This window comes from Vicugna pacos, chromosome 6 (genome assembly GCF_048564905.1).
Source record: "Vicugna pacos chromosome 6, VicPac4, whole genome shotgun sequence".
NCBI lineage: Eukaryota > Metazoa > Chordata > Mammalia > Artiodactyla > Camelidae > Vicugna > Vicugna pacos.
In genome coordinates, this window is record NC_132992.1 from 15,604,151 (window position 1) to 15,627,197 (window position 23,047).

At 39.7% G+C, this 23,047-nt stretch overlaps 2 protein-coding genes across 7 annotated transcripts in view; both read right to left on the bottom strand.

Moving 5' to 3' along the window:
- Positions 1-23,047, bottom strand: part of LOC140696794 (uncharacterized) — an 85,230-nt gene that overhangs the window by 56,059 nt on the left and 6,124 nt on the right. For all 6 annotated transcript variants that reach the window (XR_012073310.1, XR_012073309.1, XR_012073308.1 and 3 more), the window contains exons 3-4: positions 14,093-14,137; positions 13,693-13,763 (exon numbers count right to left, since the gene is read on the bottom strand). The gene's annotated coding sequence lies outside the window, so the exon portion shown is untranslated. The remainder of the gene's footprint in view (positions 1-13,692; positions 13,764-14,092; positions 14,138-23,047) is intronic.
- LOC107033917 (small nuclear ribonucleoprotein E-like) lies at positions 3,735-4,074 on the bottom strand. Its single transcript, XM_072963918.1, has one exon. The coding sequence runs from the start codon at positions 4,048-4,050 to the stop codon at positions 3,772-3,774; it is 279 nt and encodes a 92-aa protein (XP_072820019.1). The 5' UTR covers positions 4,051-4,074; the 3' UTR covers positions 3,735-3,771.

The following is a 23,047-nucleotide window of genomic DNA, read 5'->3' on the forward strand; positions in this document are numbered from 1 at the left end:
TTGACAAACATGGCCTCGCCCCTCCTCTCAGACCCCAGGACTGAACAGTGATCCCCTGTGTACATCTGGGCTGGGGAAGTTGCTGGTCATTTGGGCGGTGCCGGTGGGAGGTGCAGGCGGCACCTTCCTTCCCATCTGCCAGCTATGCAGCATGCAGCGCAGCAGTAGCTGCATTTTTACATACAGAGTCCCCAGTGCCTGCCTTGGTGTACTCATCTGATTAGGACTGCTTTCTAGTATGAAGAATGGTTCTGGAAACAGGTCCCTTTTTTTTTTTTTAACTAAGTAGGTAGACCTATCCAGAGAACTCAGCCCCAAAAGGAAGCAGGGAAGAAGGTGGGATCCCCAGCCAAAGAGGACCGTGGGTTCTCCCCCTCTCTGCAGGCACATAGCACAAACCACAGTGACAGCAGAGGAGGGCTGAGCAGGTTCCTCTGAAGGATCGGGGTCCTCCTTGTTCTCATCAGACAAGGATCAGCACTTCCACCAGCAGTTCTCAGCAAGTGCAGCACTGTGCCGACTGCAAGTTCTACAGCCTTAGGCGTCCCCAATGAATCTCATTATTGGTTTGTCCTGAGGATTCTAACCATGTCACATAGTGCCCCTGAAAAGCGGTTTTGGTTGGAAAAAATGTGACAGAGGCCAACAGATGCTTTTAAAAACAAGACTCTGTAGATGTACATTTGTGCTCAGAACTCTGTGCTAAATTTTCAGTAGCAAGAACCCACAAAAGCAAAATTAGGGTATCTACACTTAGGGGGCACCCTAAAGAAAACTGATTTCAAAAGAAGCAACAGTACAGAAACTCTCACTTGATCAGGCCCCCCACACACTTTAGAGAGCAATGCCTGGCTCAGCAAGTCAAGGGCAGAGACAGGACTCAGTCTTTATTTAAGGGTGGGAGGTGGCAGGAGAAGTTTCATCTGGAAAAACCATCCCTGCTCAACCATCCCTGAGCACTCAGCTCTGTCCCCGGGAGAGGACACCAGGCACTTGTGTCAAAGTCCCTACTCCACACTGGTCGTGTCCGCTCTTCATGTATCTGAACCCTGGAGAAACACTTTCCTGGCCGCTGTGCCTGCCATGTGTCTGCATCACTCTTCCTCCCTGTGTTTGCATCTGTGAGTCTTGACACCCTCAGCAACTCCAGGTCTCTGCTCAGTGATAAACCAAAATGGAAAGACTTCTCCATCTGTGCTTCTCCTCCAAACTCCCATTTCCCCCATCTGCACATTTTTCAGAAGCAAATCAGTACATTCACTGGCTGCTCCAGTGACCTTCTTGTATACATTATATTAAAAACAGAAAGGAGCTCAAATCAAGCCTACATGCCCTCTGCCCCAGTATCTTTGAGGCCTTTTTTTGTTTGTTTTAAATTCAGCACGGTCCCAGGTGTCAAGAGTAAAGCCAAACACCAAAACAATTTCCATGGAAAATTCTGGATCAGCTAACTCTGGCTGCAAAGACACTGCATTAGCAGGAACTGTCCAGTAATGGACTGGGATGTTGACAGAGTCATGAATCAGATGGCCTTGAAAGACAGGATTGCGAAGGAACTCCCAACTCAGAACTGTATGGTCAGTGTGTTTCCTTTGTTTTGCCTGACCCTGCTATGGGGGCCACAGCCCAAACCAGGCCACCTGCTGCTGTTTCCTTAGAGGGAGGTCTTACTTGATAGGGGAAAGACTTTTCCTCTGTGCCTCAAAATGGCATCTAGAAATCCCTGAAAGTTCTGGGGGGCAGGGGTGAGCTGGAGGGGGTAAAAGTCCATGAATTCTAAAAGGAATTTTTAGATTTTTGTTTCATTCTAACAAGTTAAAAAAAAATCAAAATCAACATCAGCACCTTCTGAGTCATGTAGGGATGACTACCTTATAGCCAGGTGATGCATTCTGGCTTCAGGGTCTGGTATCTTTGTGTTTACAGTGTTGTTCATGCTAATTGATCAACTCAAGTGAAAGAAAAGAATTTAATTCAATGTGCTTCTTTACCTAGGCCTGAGCATCCCCTGGGGGTCTGCAGGCATAGCTTGGGCATCCGCGAGTTCTCAATTTTGAGAAATGCTACCACAACATACGAAAGTACAGGCTTGCAGAGAATGAATGTCACCCTAACCTTGAAGGTGATTCATTTGTGGGGGCTCAAAGGCTGAGGGGTGAACCTGTGTCTGGGGGACATATAGGCCTTCTGCAGAAAAAGGCAACATCCTACATGCCCTGCCTGCCCTTCGAAAATTGGCCAGGAAGAGCTACCATCTATAATCAAAGAACTGACCAACTTGTCCTGGCAATTCTAATAAAAAATCTCAAAGGCACAAGAAAGGCCATCACTGGACACACCAGGCACTGTTCCTCCTGAGAAAGGAAGTGTGAAGAAAACTTGCAAAGCCTCCTTGTGAAGAAGAGATGTCACCTGTACCTGCTGACACTCTCCTAGATCTAGCTGCACCTGCTGGCGTGCAGAGGCCCAGGTGTCAGGCATGGGGTTCCAGGATCCCAAGAGCTTATTCCTTGGCTCAACTTAAGGCTTGTGACACTGAGAACTCCTCCCAGTCCCAGAAGAAGGAGGGATCAGCAAGAGCAAGCTCTCTCTCACACTCCATACCCCACCCCCAACAGTGGTATATTCTCATCACATTGGTATAGTGATATAGTCATATATATATACCTCAGTGCCACTACTAACCTATGCTTTCCCTACCTTGTCCTTTCTTTGCTGAACTGGGGCAGGTCTCCACAGAGGAGGGGGTCCTGGCTGCACACCCAGGCAGCCAGAGCTTGGGCAGCCAGGGCCCCCTAGGCTGTGGTACAGAGCTCCTTCTTGCTGACTCTAAGGCCCTTCTGGATCAGCTCCTGGGACAAAGGAGTCTGGGGTTTGGCTTGATCTCAAGGAGGGGCTGGGTGGGAGCCAGAGCTTGGCACAGAGCAGGCGCTGAGGCTAGCAGGGAAGCCGCAATTAGCCTGTGTTATAGAGGAGACAGCACTCTTCCAGCCTCTGTCACTTGTAAAGGAAGAGCTTGTGGGCTGGTCCCAGGGGAGTAACTGGGCCCCCTCCACCTCTCAGAGCAGCAGCTCCCCTGCCGAGAGGGTCATACTTCTCCGTGATGGGATGGGGCTGCCCTTGCTGTGTGTTTCAGAAACATTTACAACTTGATTTTAGAAACACATTGTTGAGTTTGGGTTTGGGGAGAAAGGGGAGATGGGTATTTTGGGTTTGTTTTCTTTTCAGCTTTCACAGGCAGCACAAAGTATGGAACATGGAACAACCCATGAGTCAGGAGGTTTAGTCTCAGCTTGTCCATTACCTGGCGATTTCCTTACACTTCACCTCTCTGGGCCTCAGTTTCCTCAACTGCAAAAGCAGACAGTGTTACAAGGTATCTAGGAATCCTTTCAGTTTCATAGTTCTATGTCCTGAGCATCACAGGAGGGCAGAAGCTCTGGGCATTTCTGCATTGTAAGCTTCTTAGAAGGGAAGCTATTCATTATTTAAACAAAGCAATACTTACAAATAGACTGAGAAATGACACCTCAATGATCTCCTTCAAGATTTTTTTTTAACATTTAATAAAAGCTAGCATTTATTGTAGTCCTGCTAATAAGGTAAGAGTGCCAACACAATATGAATAAATGCTTCAGAATAACATCCCAGAGAAACACCATCTGCCAACATGAACTGTAATGCCATCTCAAGCCAAGTGATCGCTTCTAGTTGGAGCCACTCTGGAGCAGAGTGTGTTTGTATTGCTCTTTCTCACTTTAGTCATCGTTTCTAGTTGGAGACACTTTGGAGCAGACTAATATTATCTCCTTTTAGCATGATCCAACCCAGCTGTTTTCTTGACTTTGTTTTAGAATGAAGCTCTTCTGCATCATCTAATACGAGGTTCATATACTCATCAAAACCAATGATACAGCCTTCTATCCGCATATTTACTTGCTCATAAAGCCACACCAGAATCCGAGATCTATTTTGCAAGTATCTGAAGATGAGGTTGATAGGCTGCACCATCACCTTCTGCACTTTCTGGCCCTGGTCACGGTACACCATGGTGGAAGCTCACAAAGACCGCTCTCCTTCAAGATTTTTGAATGTAGAAAGTTAAAAAAAAAAATCCTTTTTAAAATCACATTAAAAAAAAACCCCTAAATATAAATTTAACAAAAAAGATGAAAGACCCATACACTGAAAACTATAAAACACTGATAAAGGAAAGTGAAGATGATTCAAAGAAATGGAAAGACATCCCATGCTCTTGTACTGGAAGAATTAATATTGTTTCAAATGGCTATACTACCCAAAGCAATCTACAGATTTAATGCAATCCCTATCAAATCACCCATGACATTTTTCACAGAACTAGAATAAATAATCCTAAAATTTATATAGAACCACCAAAGGCCCAGAAATGCCAAAGCAATCCTGAGGAAAAAGAACAAAGCTGAAGGTATAACCCTTCCAGACTTAAGACAATACTACAAAGCTACAGAAATCAAAACAGCATGGTATTGGCACAAAAACAGACATACAGATTAATGGAACACAACAGAAACCCACAGACTTATGGTCAATTAATCTATGACAAAAGAGGCAAGAATATACAATGGAGAAAAAACAGTCTCTTTGGCAAGTGGTATTGGGAAAGCTGGACAGCCATATGTAAATCAATGAAGTTAAGACACTCCCTCACACCATACACAAAAATAAACTCCAAATGTTTTGAAGACTTAAATATAAAACATGACACCATAAAACTCCTAGAAGAGAACATAGGCAAAACATTCTCTGATATAAATTGTAGCAATATTTTCTTAGGTCAGTCCCTTAAGGCAAAAGAAATAAAAGCAAAAATAAACAAATGGGACATAATCAAGCTTAGAGGTTTTTGCAAAGCAAAGAAAGCCATCAATAAAACAAAAAGACAACCTATGCAATAGGAGAAAATATTTGCAAATGATGCAACTGACAAAGGATTAATATTCAAAATATACAAATGACTCATACAACTCAATATCAAAAAAACAAACAACCCAACCAAAAAGTAGGAAGAAGACCTAAACAGACATTTTTCCAAAGAATACATAGAGATGGCCAACAGGCACATGAAGAGATGCTCAGCATCGTTAATTATTAGAGAATTGCAAGTCAAATGATGTATCACCTCATCACCTCACACCTATCAGAATGGCCATCATTAAAAAGCCTACGAATAATAAATACTGGAGAGGGTGTGGAGAAAAGGGAACCCTCCTACACTGCTGGTGGGAATACACACACACACACACACACACACACACACACACACACACACACACACACACACAAAATGGAATATTATTCAGTCATAAAAAAGAATGAAATATTTGCAAATACTCCATTTGCAGCAACATGGATGGACCTAGAGAATATTATACTTAGTGAAGTAAGCCAAAGACAAATGCTATATGATATCACTTATATGTGGAATCTTAAAAAAAATACAAATGAATCGATATACAAAACAGAAACAGACTCACAGACATAGAAAACAAACTTAGGGTTACCAAGAGGGAGAGGGAAGGAGGGGAAAATTAGGAGTATGGGATTAACAGAGACAAGTTCCTATACATAAAATAGATAAGCAATAAGGATTTGCTGTATAATACAGCACAGGGAATTATTCATTCAATATCTTGTAATAACCTATAATGGAATATAATCTGAAAAAAAAAAACAGAATCACTTTGCTGTACACCTGAAACTAATACAATGTTGTAAGTCAACTATACATAAATTTAAAAAAAAATGATTTTTGAGTATAGATCTAAGTTCATGATTTCAGAAGGGAAAAGCCAGAAAATGCAAGGTAAAACCCACAAAGACCAGTGAACTGTGCAATGTACACCCTGATAGTCTGCCAGTCACCAGCTTAGCAGGGGCCCACTGGGATCCAACGTTAGGACTGACTTTCTACTGAGACATACATTACAAGTTGAAATGTGTCCACCTCCAGTAACGTATCTTTGTAGAGATTACAAGATAATAAGCAAAGTCACTTTTATAATTGCCCATGTATTTACTGTCATTGAGATCTTTGTGTCTTCGTACAGCTTCAACTTACTGCCTGGTGTCTTTTCATTTCACTGTGCATTGAGCACTCACTCCCTTGAGCATTTCTTGAAGGACAGGTCTAGTAAGGAGCTCCCTCGGCTTTTGTTTTTCTGGGAACGTCTTAATTTCTCCCTCACTTTTGAAGGACAGTTTTGTTGGATATAGGATTCTTGGCTGATGACTTCTTTCTTGAAAATTGAACATTTGAATCTAATAATGTGATAATTCTGGAAATCAGATTCTCCACCTTCCCCAGGTTTGCTGGGGTTTGTTATTGTTTTTTGTTGTTGTTGTTTTATTGTCATAGGCTGTCTCTGTGCCAAGGATCAACCTGAGGTGTAAACCCAAGGTCTTCTCAGATCTTTTCTGAGACTGCACTTTTCCCTGGGCACGCACAGTCACTTTCTAATTTTCCCTATATAGGCAGTTGCTTTTGAATGCCCTCCTCTTTGATATCTGGCTCCCAAAAAGGAAAATAGAGAAATATGAAGAGGGGAGGGTGCTGGCTCTTAAAATCCCATAGAAGTCATATCAGCTGGAAGGTGAGGCGCTTGCAGCAATGGTGGGAGGTGTGACAATAATGATCACCTGCACTTCTGTGATCAGAAGCAGCAATCAGTGATCAGGACGGAGATTCCTGATATTTGGAAGAAACGGTCCTTTTTGCCCAGCTTGGTTCCTGCAAGCTGTGTGTAAGATGCTCCAGGAACATGTGCACCGCTGCAAATGGGGATAGGGAATGGGTAGCTGCTACCGTGCTAAGAGCTGAAATTGACCAAAATTAACCATCCAGGTCTTCCCCTGGAAGTTATAAGCCTTATTCAACAAACTCCAGAGTTCCAAAATAGCTACATAAGACAAATTCTGCCAGTGCATTTGTAGTTCTAGGTGGGGAGACGGACTTCCTGTTGCTTCTTACTCCATCACCTTCCCAGAATCCTCCTTGGTACATCTACGTTTGGGTTCCTGCCTACTCACTCCATGCCCTCTCACATCTATATATGTATGCTCCAGTTTTCCTGCTCCACCCCCTACTTGGGTGTTCAGCCCACTGAAGAGGTCACAAATTCTGTTCAGCAAGGGTCATCAGCCACATGTTAGGACTCAAATCAGTCCAGGAGAACCAGGGACCCACCTCTTTAAATCTTTCAACCCCTCCCCCTCACCTTCTTGCAATCATGTATCCTTCCACATTTTTGCCTAATTTTCTACCAATGTGATCAAAATCCCAAGAAAAAGAGAGGGATCTTCATGCTCTGTGTATGTGTACACACGTGTGGATGCACAAGAATCTCCTTTTCTAATTCCCAAAACTACAGCCAGTTTTTTTTTCCCTTTTTTTTTTTTAAGTTAAATTCTGTTGACAAATTTCCCCTAAGCTCTCTGGGTTAACTACAAACAATAGGATTGCCTGAAAGATTCTTGGCAAAACTTATCATCTCCAAGAACTTGAACAAGGAAAACCAGCCCAGGAGCACATATGCTTGATGCCTCTGGGCCTGGAGCAGGTCCTCCGACCAGCACCAGTGGAGATAAGAAGTGGTGACATTTCCCTCTCGCCTTTCCTCTTGCTGCCTCTCACCCTGTTGGTTTATTTGTGGACCAATAAACACCAGGCTGATGGGAGGGGAGACTGTAGGCCTCTTACTTACTCTGCAGAGAAGTGCAGCCTGACTGGGCTGCTGAACTGGGCCTTTGTAAGGAACGGGTTCCCCCCGGCTCTCCTCCCCCACCTTGTGAAAGCCCAGGGAGAAGAGGCCCACAGGGCAGTGGGTAACCCTCACAGTCGCAGCCGGCCAGCTCCTTGCTTGCCTGTGAGTTCCCAGAGGAAATGCAAACAAATCAGACCACATTGGCTGCTGGCCAATGAATCTTTGAACTTCTTCAATAAAAAGTCTTTAAAACTTTGATTCTGACCCAAATCTTTTGCTCCAACATAAAAACTGCTGGGCCTCAAGTCTCTATGTTGAGGGAAACAGTGTGTCTGTGGCATTTGAATAAGGATGTTTATCCCAGAAATGATTCCTTGAGTTCCACCAGGTTCTGTAATAAGCTCACTGTGCCTCGCCTTCAGCTTTCAAAACTCCCTCAGTATCTGGTGTGTTTACCTGTAGTCCTCAGAACAGCTGCTGGGTGAATTTACTTGCAAATGTTCCTACCTTCGTCTTATTTCTTTGTAAGCCCCCAACCGTGCTTTGTAAGAGGACCCAGAGGTTGCTGAGTTTCCACTGAAACCAGGACAAGGGAGAACAAACTCTCAAGTAGGAGGCATTTAAAAGGTGTTGATCACTGGCATTCACTATGCAGTGTGATCCTGCAGCTACCACATTACAAAAAGTAAAAAATAGAAATAAATCTAAGACATTGGTGAAATATAAGTTGTAGGCTTTTTTTTTCTTTTAGACTAAATGGTACATTAGGGGTTTTTTTTTCATTCCCTCTTTGTTGCTGCTACTTCCAAAGTAATGATTATACAGAAGATAACCTGCTCTCCAAAGCCACATCTTCCATCCTAATAAACAGAAGTCTCAGAAAAAGGAAGAACCAAGTTTTCTAGACCTAGGCATTCCTGCTGGTCCCAGATCAATATCCTCATCACCTTCACTTCCACATTCTCCTGGAAATAATATCAGAGTTCACTGTAAGCCTTTGAGAGGAAGTCAGTTGCCAGCAAATCACTAAGCAGTGGTTTTTAGTCCACCCTATCACCAATTTACCTATACACCATGGACATTCAAACAGCAGCTGAACCCTCCCATGTGTCTTCTGGGCACTGGTCTTGAACCTCCTCAACCTGAAACCTGCCAGCTTCAAACCTGCAGCACATCTGGGAATCAAAGCCATCAGGAAAGTTCCCCAGAGTCTCAAACAGCTGGAAAAGTAACTGTGAGCAGGAGAGGATTCCAAACTCAAGGAAAGAAGAGAGAACCACAGATCAGACTCTAGGCATATTTTTTCTCAGAAAACTGGAGTGAGCAATGATTGTTAACTCATTTGTATATTTGTTCCCTTAATTAACACTTCACGAGTCAGCCACAAACTGTTTTTTCACCAGAATGACTTTCAGTGACAATAAATGGGAACCAACTACATTTCAGAATTAATTTCCTTTAAGGGCACAGTTCCAGACGTGTCACAGGGCACTGAGTGTTGTAAAGTAACATTTTTTTGTTACTCTTAAAGTGCTGGTTTAAATTTACATGTACATAAATGTCCTGAGTCTAGTATATTAGGTCACTGCCAAATCATTAATAAAGATGAACACCATTAACTAGAGGCAAAAAAGAAGTTCTAAAGATGCCTGCTCCTTGCATTCCCTATTTAGGCATCCTTTCTCTCCTTGTAGCCTGGTGGCTGTATACATCACCCCAGCCCCCACAACACACACACACACAAAGATTTACTTTAGCCACTCATGAAACAATTTCATTCTATCATAATATTTGTGGATTAAATGTGATACTTGACCTCATTTGTTCTGTTTTATCTTGTTACCATTATATTCATATATTTACATGGAAACTTCTAAAATTGGCCAGAACTCTGTAGGAGCAGACAAATTTGGACAGAAAATGAAATAACACATTCATAGATATTTATGATGCTACACTCTAAAGCACTATGAAGTCAACTCCTCATATGAAGATAATATTGCTAATGCTGGTTATTTACAGCAAGTCACAAATGAAGGTGTTAGATGACTGTTTTGGGTAATGGCTGCTTTGGGGGCTTTGGAAGACTCCCTCACTGTGAGTCACTTTGTTGGACCTTCCTCTGGGGAATTTCTGGATGACTATTTAAGGGGAGGCTGATCCTGGAGGGAGGCAGCCAAGGCTGCATATAACGGGGTGTGTGTGGAGGTGCGTGCCCAGGTGGAGTGGTGTGTGTTGTTCTCAGGTTGTAGCAGGCTGTACCACGGGCTGCCTTGAGGCAGTTGAGGAGTCACAAAGCTGCATGTCTGCTTATGCTTCTTTCCTCACCCTTTGCTTCCTCTGCTTCTCTCCTTGTTCTAGTTCTCCCTACAAGGACAAAAACCTGACTGCTTTGGAGCTCAAACACAATTACCTGCCCAGTCATTTCTCCATCTGTTCATCACTGCCCTCTTCCTGGCTATTAACCCAAATTCCTCCGCCATGCCACAATTTCACCCCTAGAGAATAGAACTTAGCTATTCTGTTATCGGCAGGCCTTGCCTGGAAGCCTACTTCAGAAAAACTAGTAACAAAAAACTTTCTGCTGTTTTCAATCCATGGTCTCTCTGAGCCCACCTTGTTTCATTTTTGGCCTCTCAAATTCTGGTCAGTTTGAGAAAATGATAATCTCTCAGCAGAAAGGATCAACTTAATGTAAGCATTACATACTTGGTGAGATTTTAGGAGTTCCTAGGAAAAGCCTAAAATTCTGACATTTGGATTCTTTCTTTTGAGTAAAGCATCATATTACCACACATTTCTTGGCAAAGTTCAAATATTCCTGGGAAGTATACACAACTGAATGTCAAATAGCTAGCTGTTTTCTTGAAAAACAATATAATGGGATACTGACATGGTAAGTTTTGATAGCAGATAGAAGATAGGGTGTACAAAATACAGAAAACCCAGTAAGAGATGGCTCAATATTCCAAAGTAGATCACTGTAATGGAAATGAAGTGGGCAACATTAAGCACCTATTGATTATGACAAAAAGAAAATAGGGGAGAGCTCTCAATCAATCAAGGTTCGACCAAGAAAACAGAAAGCACACCAGACATTTTGAACAGAGAGAATCTGGGAAGGGAGTTGATTACAAAGTTGATAAATGCTGAGAAGTCTAACAGGGTACATTAATGCATCCCAGAGATCAGCAATAACCATGCATACAAACTGCTATCAATCCCTAGGTCTGGAGGAGCCACAAAAGGAGGCAACGTTACTAACTCTCAGGATCCAGGGTGTCCAGTTTGAATGAAAATTTGAAGTAGGTTTTAGGCATGTTCCCACCTCCATTTCTATGTAACCCCCTTTTTTAGGACTGGAGGGTGAATATCTATTCATAGATTACTTAAAGGTACTTCTGTACCCCCGTGGAACTCAGTCTAGATCCCATTAGGCATCAAAGAAATCTTGAGTTTTTCTAGGTCTTGAATAAACATAAAGGAGAGAAATGAATTGAATCAATCCTCGCCCCTGCCCTTCCCTACCCCAGCTGGCTCCGTACCCCAGTCTGTCAGAGGTAGGGAGACCATATATCCTTGGCTTGCTAAGGACAATGTCAATATATACTTATCCTGGCATCCCATCTTTTTAGCATACATCCTGGAATTGTCATCTTTTAACAAAGTATCAGTAAGAGTACAAACTATAAAACTCTTAGAAGGAAATAGAGGTGAAAATCTGCATGACTTTAGATTAGGCAATGATTTCTTAGATATGACACCAAATGTACAAGCTAGTGAACAAAAATAGATAATCTGGATTCATCAAAATTAAAAACTTTTGAGCTGTCAAAGGAGACTGTTAAGAAAGTGAAAAGAGAACCCACAGAATGGGGAAAATATCTGAAAATCATCTGAGAAGGGTCTTATGTCCGTAATATATAAAGAACTCATAACCAAACAATAAGACAAGAAATAACCTAATTTTAAAACAGGCGAAAGGTTAATAGTCATTTCTCCAGAAAAGCTGTGATGTTAAGCACATGAAGATGCTCAAGATCATTAGAATTAGGGAAATGCAAATCAAAATCACAAGGAGATGTCACTTCACCCACTAGGATAGATATAATAAAAATAATAGACAATAACAAGTGTTGATGAAGTTGTGGAGAAATGTGAGCCCCCATACATTGCTGTTGGGAATGTAAAATGCTGCAGCCACTATGGGAAACCATGTGGCAGTTCCTGAGAAAGTTCAACATAGAGTTACCATATAACTCAGCAATTATACTCCTGGATGTATACCCAGGAGACCTGAAAACATGCATTCATGTAAAAACTTATACACAAATGTTCATAATAGCCAAAAAGTGGAAACAATCCAAATGTCCACCAACTGGAGTGGATAAACAAAACGTACTATATCCATACAGTGGAATACTATCTGGCCATAAAAAATAATGAATTACCGTTAAATGCTACAACATGGATGAACGTTTTGCTAAGTGAAAGTAGCCAGACGCAAAAGGCCACATGTGGTATGATTCCATTTTTATAATAGGTACAGGATAGGCAAATTCATAGAGATAAAATAACATTAGTAGTTGCTACAGGCTGGGGAGAAGGGGACATTGGTACTAACTGTTAATAGGCACAGGTTTTCCTTTTGGGTTGACAAAAATTAGTAGTGGTAATGATTATACAACATAGTTAATACACTAAAAAAACACTGAACTGTACATTTTTAAATGATGGATTTTACACTATGTAAATTATATATCAATAAAAATGCTAAAATTTAACAAATATATATGGTCTTCAGAGAGTGATATCCAGAATTTCAAACGTATTAACTACAAAATGCAACTTTGAAGAAAATTATGGGCAATTCTGAGAAAAAATTAATAAGATATATATTTCAATGCATTCTTCAGAAAAACATCTGTGACATGTTCTGGAACAGAAATGGCTATGAAATGGAAATATGTTCCAAGAAAAATAATTCTGCTTACATTATTTTTTAAATGATTGGCTAATCAACTTAAGACATTAACTTTTGCTTTGATGTACACAGATTTGTGTTATTTTTTTCCCCAAAATTTGTTGGAAATAGCTTTTATTTAATCTATGAATATAATAAAACCAATTTCTTCATCAATGAATATTTCAAAAATTATATAATTTAAATTATATTTAAAGCCCTCATTCACTTTCAAAAATGTCTTAGTTTCCACCATAAATTATACAGTCCTGCTTAGAAAGAAATAATCTGGAGTAATAGGTAATGGTTCCTCTGTACCTGAGGAACCAGGAGACTGCACACTCTTAGTGAGGAGAAGGTCTCCTCCGAACACCTTGTGCAGTTCATGAAGTTACCCGTTTCCCTACCCACACTACACTCTGTCATGTGGATAGTTCCCCCAAACTGAGAACTCCCTAAGGGCAAGGACCCGTTCTCATTCCCCAAGATCTAGCACATGACTGACCTATAAAAGGTGCTTAAACGATGAAAGGAAAGAAATAAGGGAAGAAGGAAGGGAAGGAGGGAAGACTACACCCACTTTCTCTATTCCTGCAGCCCCAATCCTCTGGGGGTCGTGAACTCCTCTAGTCTCTAGTGTGGGGTCTAGGCAGAACCGTGAGACACCTGGCGTGACAACTGGCTCTTGCCCCCTCTCCTCTCTAGGCTCCTGGGACTGGCAGCAGCACCCCTCTCCTCAGCCTGACAGTAAAGCCTCACGTCCAGTCTCAGACAGACCCCCTTGCCCCAGATAGAGACGTGCATCCCTGACCTCCAATGCACCCCTAGGCTTGCTCCCAGCACCCTGGACATGAGCTGTGGTCTGATGATTCTATATTATGCCCTGTTGAGAGCAGTCAGGGCACACTGGCTGAGAAACTTAATATTCAGAGCATCTCAAGTTGATGTGGCTGAAACAATTATTTCATTAAATAATTATATATGTACCTGTGTGTGTATGTATCTGTGGACATATGCTGGAGTAATCTGCTTCTCTCTCAATTTTGGTGATGATTGTTCTAATACAAACAAGACCAAAAAAATACCAGTGAATAATCAGTCGTCAACGATTAGTTTGTTAAAAATAGTCTTCCTCTGGCTTCACAATTACCTGCTTCAATTAAATAAAATAATCACAGCATTATATAATCTCCTGACCCAACTGCCAAACTGAGCTAAAATAAAAAGAAATCATTGTAATTTCTCAATTTCCTTTAGACTAGCTGGACTTCCATCATTCAGAATGGCTTCAAATCTGGAAGTAACCAAGAAAAGAAAAAGCAAAATATGTCTCTCCCCAGTAGAAAAAGAAGAAGCTTCCCGGTGACAGGCTTGTCAATCTACTCACAGAAGTTATGGCACTCTCTCATTGGCAGAACTCCCAAAGGGCCAGCTGTTCCTCACCAAAGGCAAGAGGTGTGGAAGAGAAAAAGGAAAAAGGAAATAAGAAAACAGGCAGAGGATATTCAAGGACGATCATGAAGTCCCAGTCTAAGTTCTAACTCTGCTTCTAGATATCTGTGTGACCTTAGGCAAGTCACTTAAGCTCTCTGAGCCTCAGTTTCCTCATCAATAAAATACGAAAATAATATCTGTCTTCAGGGGTTTGGGGAAATAAAGCCCATGATCGTATTTGGAACAAGCTTCTGATGTAGTGGCACTTAATAAATGTTTCCCTGCTGTTGTGATGACAAATCACTTCTCCTTGGAGGCCTTTTGGATTTAATTAGGGGTAGACAGTCATTATAGATAGTAGATAAATTATATAGAGAGGTAAGGCTGAGAGGTGCTTGCAGAATACAAATTGGGAACCCCCTAATGTGAGGGAGGTTGATATCTTAAACCAGCTATGTACTCTTTAAGACAGAGGACAAATGAGTTTCATTTTTAGTGTCAACTCAGGCTAACTAGTAGTGGGTGCCTGACGTGCTATGGTAGAAGGAATTCTGAAGCTGAGTCCTGAATCCAGTGGCAGGAGGGATGTAATAGACTGAGATGTCTGCCCTGGCATCAGAAGAGGAAATGGTAGCATGTACCATTCCTGATCTTCTGTGCACAAAGGACAAATCTACAATGACTCTGGTAGCCATCTTGACAAGGGAAACTCAGACAAGTAATAGCATTTCTTAAACCAAGAGATATTTCTGTTGAGAATCACTCAATTGAAAAAAAAATAAACCTAACAAAAATGCCAGCTCTGGTAAGATCTATGGTATTACAGGGACAACTCTTCAGGGATATCCTACTTTACTGACTTATGCCTTTGAAACTGGAAAAGAGGCTGGGAAGGGATACTCTGTTGGACAGCGTAGGAGCTAGCAAACATTTTCAACATTTTTAAGTTTCATGTCCTTGGAAGGAAACTTTAAGAAACAATCACACTCTCCCTCAGCCCCCAAAAAACTTACCATTCCTGTTCAAAAACCACAGCATTCTCCCACAAAGAATATTCCCAAATACCACTGCCGATACTGGGGAGAGTTCAGCTCAGACTGGCCTACCAAGGAGGTTTTAGCCTGGAGCTGCTCCAGCAAAGGCCTCTGCTTGTGCCCTCCTGGCCTGTCTGGCTTGCTGACCCAAGTCTTCAGAGGCTTCATTCTGATGGGAAGATTTAAGAAGTTCTCTTCTACTTCACTCTGCCTTCTTAATCAACACTTAGCTGCCACAATATGGGGCTCTTCCTTTTGATGCTAAGTGCACTCCCTAACTGTAGGTGTATGATCTTGAATAACCCAGCCAAACCTAAAACATACAGAGGAGGGTTCTTTGTCTGCAGAGTGACACATGCCTCTTCCTTCCAAATGCTATACTGAAATTGATCAAGTGCCTTAGGAATTCCAAATAGGGCAGGAATGTGTCCTTCATAAAATCAAGAACTGGTTAGGGCACTACCTTTTGGCCAAGAGTAACAAGGGCTTGATTTTACCCTTCTGCCTTAAACAACCAGGAAACTAGAGAAATTACATGAAATCATGATTTTTTTAGACATTGAAAAACAACCAGCACAAGACTCTAATTTCCCTGAGAGAAGGGAAACAAAAGCAAGGCAAGCCCTGTGACTGTCCCACCCTACTACCTAGAAGCGGTTTCCAAAGCACAGGATAGGGAGGAAAAATTCCAAGAGCTCCAGGGAGGCCAGGATGGCTAGATTTGGGGATGAAAAAGTTCATGTTTCCACCAGCCAGAGTGCCCTCATGATACAGAGGTAGAATCCCCAGAAGACTGTTGCCTCAGGGGGGATAAATTAACCCTTAAGACTGCTCTGGACCTTAAAGGCAGGTCTTGAAAAGATCAGTCTGGTTCCAAGTAACTTAACCATGCACCAGAACAAACTCCAACACTATGTAAAAGAATACAGTAAAATTCAGCACCAACAAGCTGAAATTCACAATGTCTGGCACCTAGTAAAACAACTACCAGGCATGCAAAAAGTCAGAAAAATATGACCAATCACAGGACAAAATACAATCAATAGAAACAGACACAGGCCCCATGTGTAACCGTTTGCACTCTGGACTCTTAAACAAACACAGAAATGAGAGAGACGCCGGAATTATCCAAAAAAAGACATTACAACAGCTATTAAAAATATATACTTCGCCTTAGCTCTTAATTCTCTTCCTTTGGTTTGTTTTAAATCTCTTCACCTTTGCCTATCTTTCTAACTGATCTTTTACTTCTATTCACCTAGAATGAGTTCAGCTACTGTTTTATTGCATTTTACCTCTTCCAACTGCAGAGAAAAGCCACTGAAGTCACACTTAATTGGAATTCAAAAATACAAGTGAACAAGGTCATAAACCTTGATAAAATTTAGTTTCCACTTTGGAAAAAGGGAGAAATAAATATCTATCTCAAACATTGCTGGAAGGCTGAAAAGAAAAAGAAATATTTCTTCCTAGAGTGTTTCTTATGTAGTTTTCACTTTGGCATGGATTTATGTGACACTTATTATTTACAATGAGGGAATGCAGGTTCAAGTAGACTGATTATAGTTGTGGAGTTGGGATAAAGCCTAGATCTTTGATCTAATTTCTTTGCTATTATATCACCGTGATGATATATCTCAAGTGATAACATTTTTTGGCAAAATTGACTTATAGAAATATTTGAATGTACAGAAAACCCCACAAAAATCCTATTTGCCCTAAATCCATGTGTTCAGAGACTACATATAAAACACTTTGATATATATTCTTGGAAAATCCTTTGTATACTTTAAAAAATACAACTCTATGAAATAAAATTAAAATATTCCATATTTTAAGAAAGCAGAAGAAAACGTGAACAGAAAGAAAGGATATGAAGATACAAAAAAGACCCAAATGAAACCGCTAGAGATGAATACTACATATGAAATTGAAAACCACATTAATTTCAGTTTAGAAAAGGTAAGTTAGATATGAGAAGGAGACAAAGACAAGGATGAATAGATAACAAACTCTTCCAGAAGTTGAGGAAAATTCTTTCTTTTAAGAAGATATAATTCTTTCAGAATTGCCATTGAAGTTTAAGGATAATGGATTTAATATTTGGATTAGCAGCCAGGAAGGAACAGAATAACCACTGATTGTTTTTTCTAGATTTGATCGTTGTTGGTCTATAAATTGAGATCTTGGCTGAACATTAGTTCCAAGGCAGCACTGTCCAATAGAAATATAATGCAGTTATATCTGTAAATTTAAATTTTCTAGTAGCCAAATTAAAAATAAAAAGAAATTGCTGAAATCAATTTTAATAATATATTTTCATCTAACATATTCAAAATATTTTAATTTCAATATTATTAATATAAAATTTTAATATTTTACATCTTTGGTACTAAATCTTTAAAATCCAATGTTTATTTTATACTCAGAATACATCTCAGCTCTGACTAGTCACGTTTCAAGGGCTCAGTTACCATGTGTGGGTAGTGGCTAACATACTGGACAACATTAGTCTAAGCAGCTGCATCTGTCAGAGTAATGCTTGCTAGGTGTCGTAACAAACCCCCAAATCCCCGTGGCTTAACCACAACCCAAGACTTATTTTCGATTCAGGTTACAGTCAAAGGAGGTTGACAGGGAAAAGAACTTTGTCTCATTCAGGGACTCAAGGTGTCTTTTAGCCAGTGGGTCCGCTGTCTCCTTTCTGGAGACTTTCGCTGGATTCTCTTTATCCACCCACCTAATGAGCAGGGAGTCAGGCCATGCCACAGAAGGAGCAGCAGCTATCGGCACACTCCCCTCATGGCAAGTCACTGTCATACAAGAGCCCAACCAAACACATGCACATTTAAGACCTCTGCTCATACTAGGGTTGCTAACATCCCACTGGCCATACCAACAAGAATGGAAGGAGAAAAGGAATGAGATGTGCTGGACAAAGAACTATCGTAACCTGTGGATGGTTCAACTTGAAAAGTCTTTGGAAAAGCGAGAAATCAAAGCTGAGCAACTGATGGGTTTCCTGCTCCACAGATAGTGGTAGTGATGCTGCTCCCATATTCTCCAAGGAAGACATAGCATAGATGAATAATAAGCAAAAATACAGCATGAAAACATCGATCATTATAGAAAATAGCTCAAACTTCATTACTAGAGGTCTCTTAATGACCTGCAACTTTTAGAAAACATTTTTTAAACTGTAAAAAAAAAAACACAGATACAAGAAAACATGCTATACAAACGGATAACTTAATAAATTATTAATAAGGCAGAATCTGTTGTAATACAACCCATGTTAAGAAATAGTACTTTGCCAAGCACCCAAGAAGCCCCTCGGTGTACCCAATTCCAATCACAATTCCCCCTGCCCCATAGTAACACTACCCTGCACTTGTTACAATCACTTCCTTGCATTTCTTTCAGTTTTAATACACAACTGTGCATCCCTAGACACTATAATTTTGTCTTGCCCATTTTTAAGAAACCTGGTATGTCTCTTTTAATCTGAAGATTTCATTCCATCTTTCTTTTCCTTATTTGTTGAAGGACTCTAGGGTTTTCCACAGTCTGGATTTTGCTGACTGCAAACTTGTGATGCAGTTTAACTTACTGCTCTCTCCTCTATATTTTGAGTTGCAAGCTGACAAGCAGATCCTGAGACTTAAATAAACTCAGATTATTCTATCACTTTGGTTAAGACCATAGGTGATCTGTATTCTTTCAGAGGAAGGCACAAAACATCTGGTTGCCTTTCTTTGTGGTATTAGCAATCACTGGTGTTCAATACCCAGATCTATTAATTCACTGAAGATTGCAAAGGGTAGATATTCTAATTCTGTCATTTGTTTTTTCATTTATTAGCAGGAATAGTTTATTAAGAGATGCTTCTCTTCATCTACTATTTGGTTACTCAATGGTTTAATCTATTTGCTAGTTTTCAAGACAATGAATTCATTCCCTGCAATCCTCCAATGGTAAGCATTACGAACTCAAGGACTTAAGCATATTTGGATTTCAACGCATACCTGTATTGAAGCTCAAATTATCTCATTTTTGGCCAGTGGGAGCCTTTTCACGTTAGCTACTGTGCCCTTTGTTATGAATTTAGTGGTTTTTGATAGATTCTTTGCTACCTGGTATAAAAGATATTTCAGGTTCATCTTGTAGAATTTCTTCCCCAGACTGGAATCAATTATTTCTCCAAGGAGCCTTAGTTTCTATCTTTTTTAAAAAATTATTTATTTTTTAAATTGAAGTATAGTCAGTTTACAATGTTGTGTCAATTTCTGGTGTACAGCATGTTTCAGTCATACATATACATACGTCATACATATACATACGTATACTCCTTTTCATATTCTTTTCCATTATAGGTTACTGCAAGATATGTAGTATAGCTCCCTGTGCTATACCACAGGAAGTTGTTGTTTATATATAGTAATTAGAATCTGCAAATCTCGAACTCCCAATTTATCCCTTCCTACCTCCTTTCCCCACTGGTAACTGTAAGTTTGTTTTCTATGTCTGTGAGTCTGCTTCTGTTTTGTAAATAAATTAATGTCTTTTTTTTTTTTTAGATTCCACTTATGAGTGATATCATATGGTATTTTTCTTTCTCTTTCTGGCTTACTTCACTTAGAATGATGATCAAGTCCATCCATGTTGCTGCAAATGGCATTATTTTATTCTTTTTTATGGATGGGTAGTATTTCATTGTATAAATATACCACAACTTCTTTATCCAGTCATCTCTCAGTGGACATTTAAGTTGTTCCCATGTCTTGGCTATTGTAAATAGTGCTGCTATGAACATTGGGGTGCGTGTATCTTTTCAAGTTAGAGTTCCCTCCAGATACATGCCCATGAGTGGGATTGCTGGATCATAGGTTAAGTCTACTTTCAGTTTTTTGAGGAATCTCCATAGTGTTTTCTATAATGGCTGCACCAGACTACATTCCCAACAACAGTGTAGGAGGGTTCCTTTTTCTCCATACCCTCTGCAGCATTTACTGTTTGTGAACCTTTTAAATGATGGCCATTCTGACTGGTGTGAGGTGATACCTCACTGTAGTTTTGATTTGTGTCTCTCTAATAATTAGTGATATTGAGCATCTTTTCATGTGTTTTTTGGCCATTTGTATGTCTTTTTTGGAGAGATGTCTATTTAGGTCTTCTGCTAATTTTTGGATTGGGTTTCTTTGGTTATTAAGTTGTATGAGCTGTTTATATATTCTGGAAATTAAGCCCTTTTAGTGGGAAAGTGTTACATTTCAGGACCATAATCTGGGCAGTAGGGGTGCTGTATGTGTGTGTGTGTGTGTATTCTCAACACAAAATGAGAACTACAGAATTTGCTCACCCTCTTCTGTATTATGTATGTATTTATCTTCCTCTACTCTGAGGATTCTGGTCTCAAGGATACAGATTATGATAAAATTAAAGTATCCCATAATTACACATTTGTTTTACCCTACATTGCTCAAAGAGTCTCAGCTAATACTACAACTACTGATATAATTACAAAAGTATTTAATTTTGCATGTTTTTTCTGTCCCCTCCTTTTTCAGTTGTACTATATCTGCATTGTCAGTGCACATAGCCATTATATACTGTACCTTCTCCCTTTTAATCCTCACTTACTTCTAGTTCTACAAACAACCAAATACTTAATGCTTACAACCAGTCCTTATGAGTCTTATTCTCTGGTAAAATTCTCAGGAAGAGTTCATAGGAACACTATTTCTTGACTATTTACACGGTGATAGCAGTTTGTGCTCTTTATACTTGAGGATCAGTTTTACTGAGCGTAAAATCCTTGGTTCGTATCTTCTTCTTGAATATCTAAAATATATTATCCTATTTTCTTCTGGTATAAAGTATGTGTCAGAAAGTCTGATAATAATCTAACTTCTCTTCCTTATAAGTCACTTGCTACTTTTTCTTAGATGGCCAAAGAATTTTTTCTATTTTAAAAACAGTTTAGTAATCTTACTAGAATGTCTTGTCTTGGTGTTTGTTGGTTGAGTCTCAGGTACACAGTGTACTCCCTCCAGTTTCAAATCATTTTTTTTAATTGTACTTTCTGGAATGTTCCCTTGAATTATGACGTTTGGTATTTGTTTTGGCCCTGTGCTTCGGATTTCTTCTTCAGGAACTCCTATAATCCATATGTTGGACCTTTTTTTTTGGCCTAACTTCAATATTTGGCACTTTGTCTTGAATATTTACTACTATTCATTTACTTTTAAAATATCTCTATTTTCACCGTCTACTTCTTCAAAGGCATTATTTTTTGTGTTTATTCATGTTTATTTCTTCTAGTTTAGTTTTCAGCTCTGAAATTTTTTGAAAATTTCTATTTCTTCCCTAAGTTCTGTCACTTCATTTCTGAGTTTATATAGCTCTAATTTATGTTGTTATTTCACATCTTAAATCATTTTCCTAATTTCATTTAGCTTGTTTTGAAACAGTAGATTAATGGTTTTGATCTATTTTGAGAGCCTGTTATACTAGTGTGCTTTTCTGTAGGAATATTATCCCACTTCTTAATCTCAATAGCTCTCCCTGTCTCTTTCTCTCATAAGTTTATATGGAATTTGACTATGGTATTCTTCTGATGTTTATATTTCTATAAAATTATTTTCCTAAATACTTAGGAGGCATGGTTGAGAAGAGCTTTTTTAATTTCACAAAGCTCTCTTTTTTCCATTTCTTCTACAATGTTAAAAAATATAGCAACTCGCTTTGTGATGTTTTCTGGCTGTTCTAAATTTCCTCAATTTTAACTGGACTCTCTCCTTCCTTCAACCTTACTGCCTCCTCCTATTTTTTCACTTTTTTTCCTTAATGATATTAATCAACTGATACAAGAAACCGATAGATCATGACTACATGAACTACTATGTGTATTATCTCATTTCATGGTAATCCTATAAGGTAGGTATTATCATCATCATTATACAGATGAAAAACTGGAGCACAGAGTATTTAAGTAATCTGTCCAAAGGCACAAATTAGCAATTAGTGGAGCAAGGAATTAAAACTTGACAATCTGATTTCAATCTGCAAGTTACCTAATGATTTCTACAGTATTTTACCACTCAGACTTGATGAGTCCTCATCTCTCAAATTCTACCATGCTATCATTTTAAGAGCAAGACTGTTGCTTTTAGTGTGTATTGTTTTGAGGTTGGGTTATGAAATGCAGAATAAACAGTCTGGGCAATAACTAAAAGAGGGGAAGTTGGAGAGACAGCCAGGCTTAGACTCAATCATTGCTCAACTTAACTATCAGTAACTTAAAAAAACAAAGCTCTTCAAGAACCACCAGCTAGTGTCTCTCATTGGCATCATGAAGGGATTCCAGAGAAAATCTGGTGACCACAGGAAAGCAACTGGGTCCCAAATGGTCTTGTTTAACTCTTGGTGCTTTTCTTTATTTTTTTTTTTAAAGTTGAGTTACCACTTCCATGAGGTACTAGAGTAGACAAATTCATAGAAATAGAAAGCAGCAGAAAGGGGGTTGCCAGGGGCTAGGAGAAGGGATGGGGAATTAGTGTTTAATAGGCACAGAATTGCAGTTTTGCAAGATGAAGAGTTCTGGAGATCTGTATGAAAACATAAACATGCTTAATGCTACTGAATTGTACACTTAAAAGTAGTTAAGATGGTAAAGTTTTATTATGTATATTTTCCCACAATTAAAAAAAAGAGAGGAAAAAAAATGACAGTCTGACAACAGAGCCTATGTATCCTGCTCAATTTTCATAACTCACCAGTTTCTCCTCTGTATGTTGCCCTATTCTGCAAGGGAGCCATGACCAGTTGCTTTCAAGAATTCATACCCACTAGATTGCTTCAGATCTTACTGTGCC

Excerpts from the sequence above, each read along its gene's own strand:
- LOC107033917 (XM_072963918.1), bottom strand. The coding sequence starts at position 4,050 with ATGGTGTACCGTGACCAGGGCCAGAAAGTGCAGAAGGTGATGGTGCAG.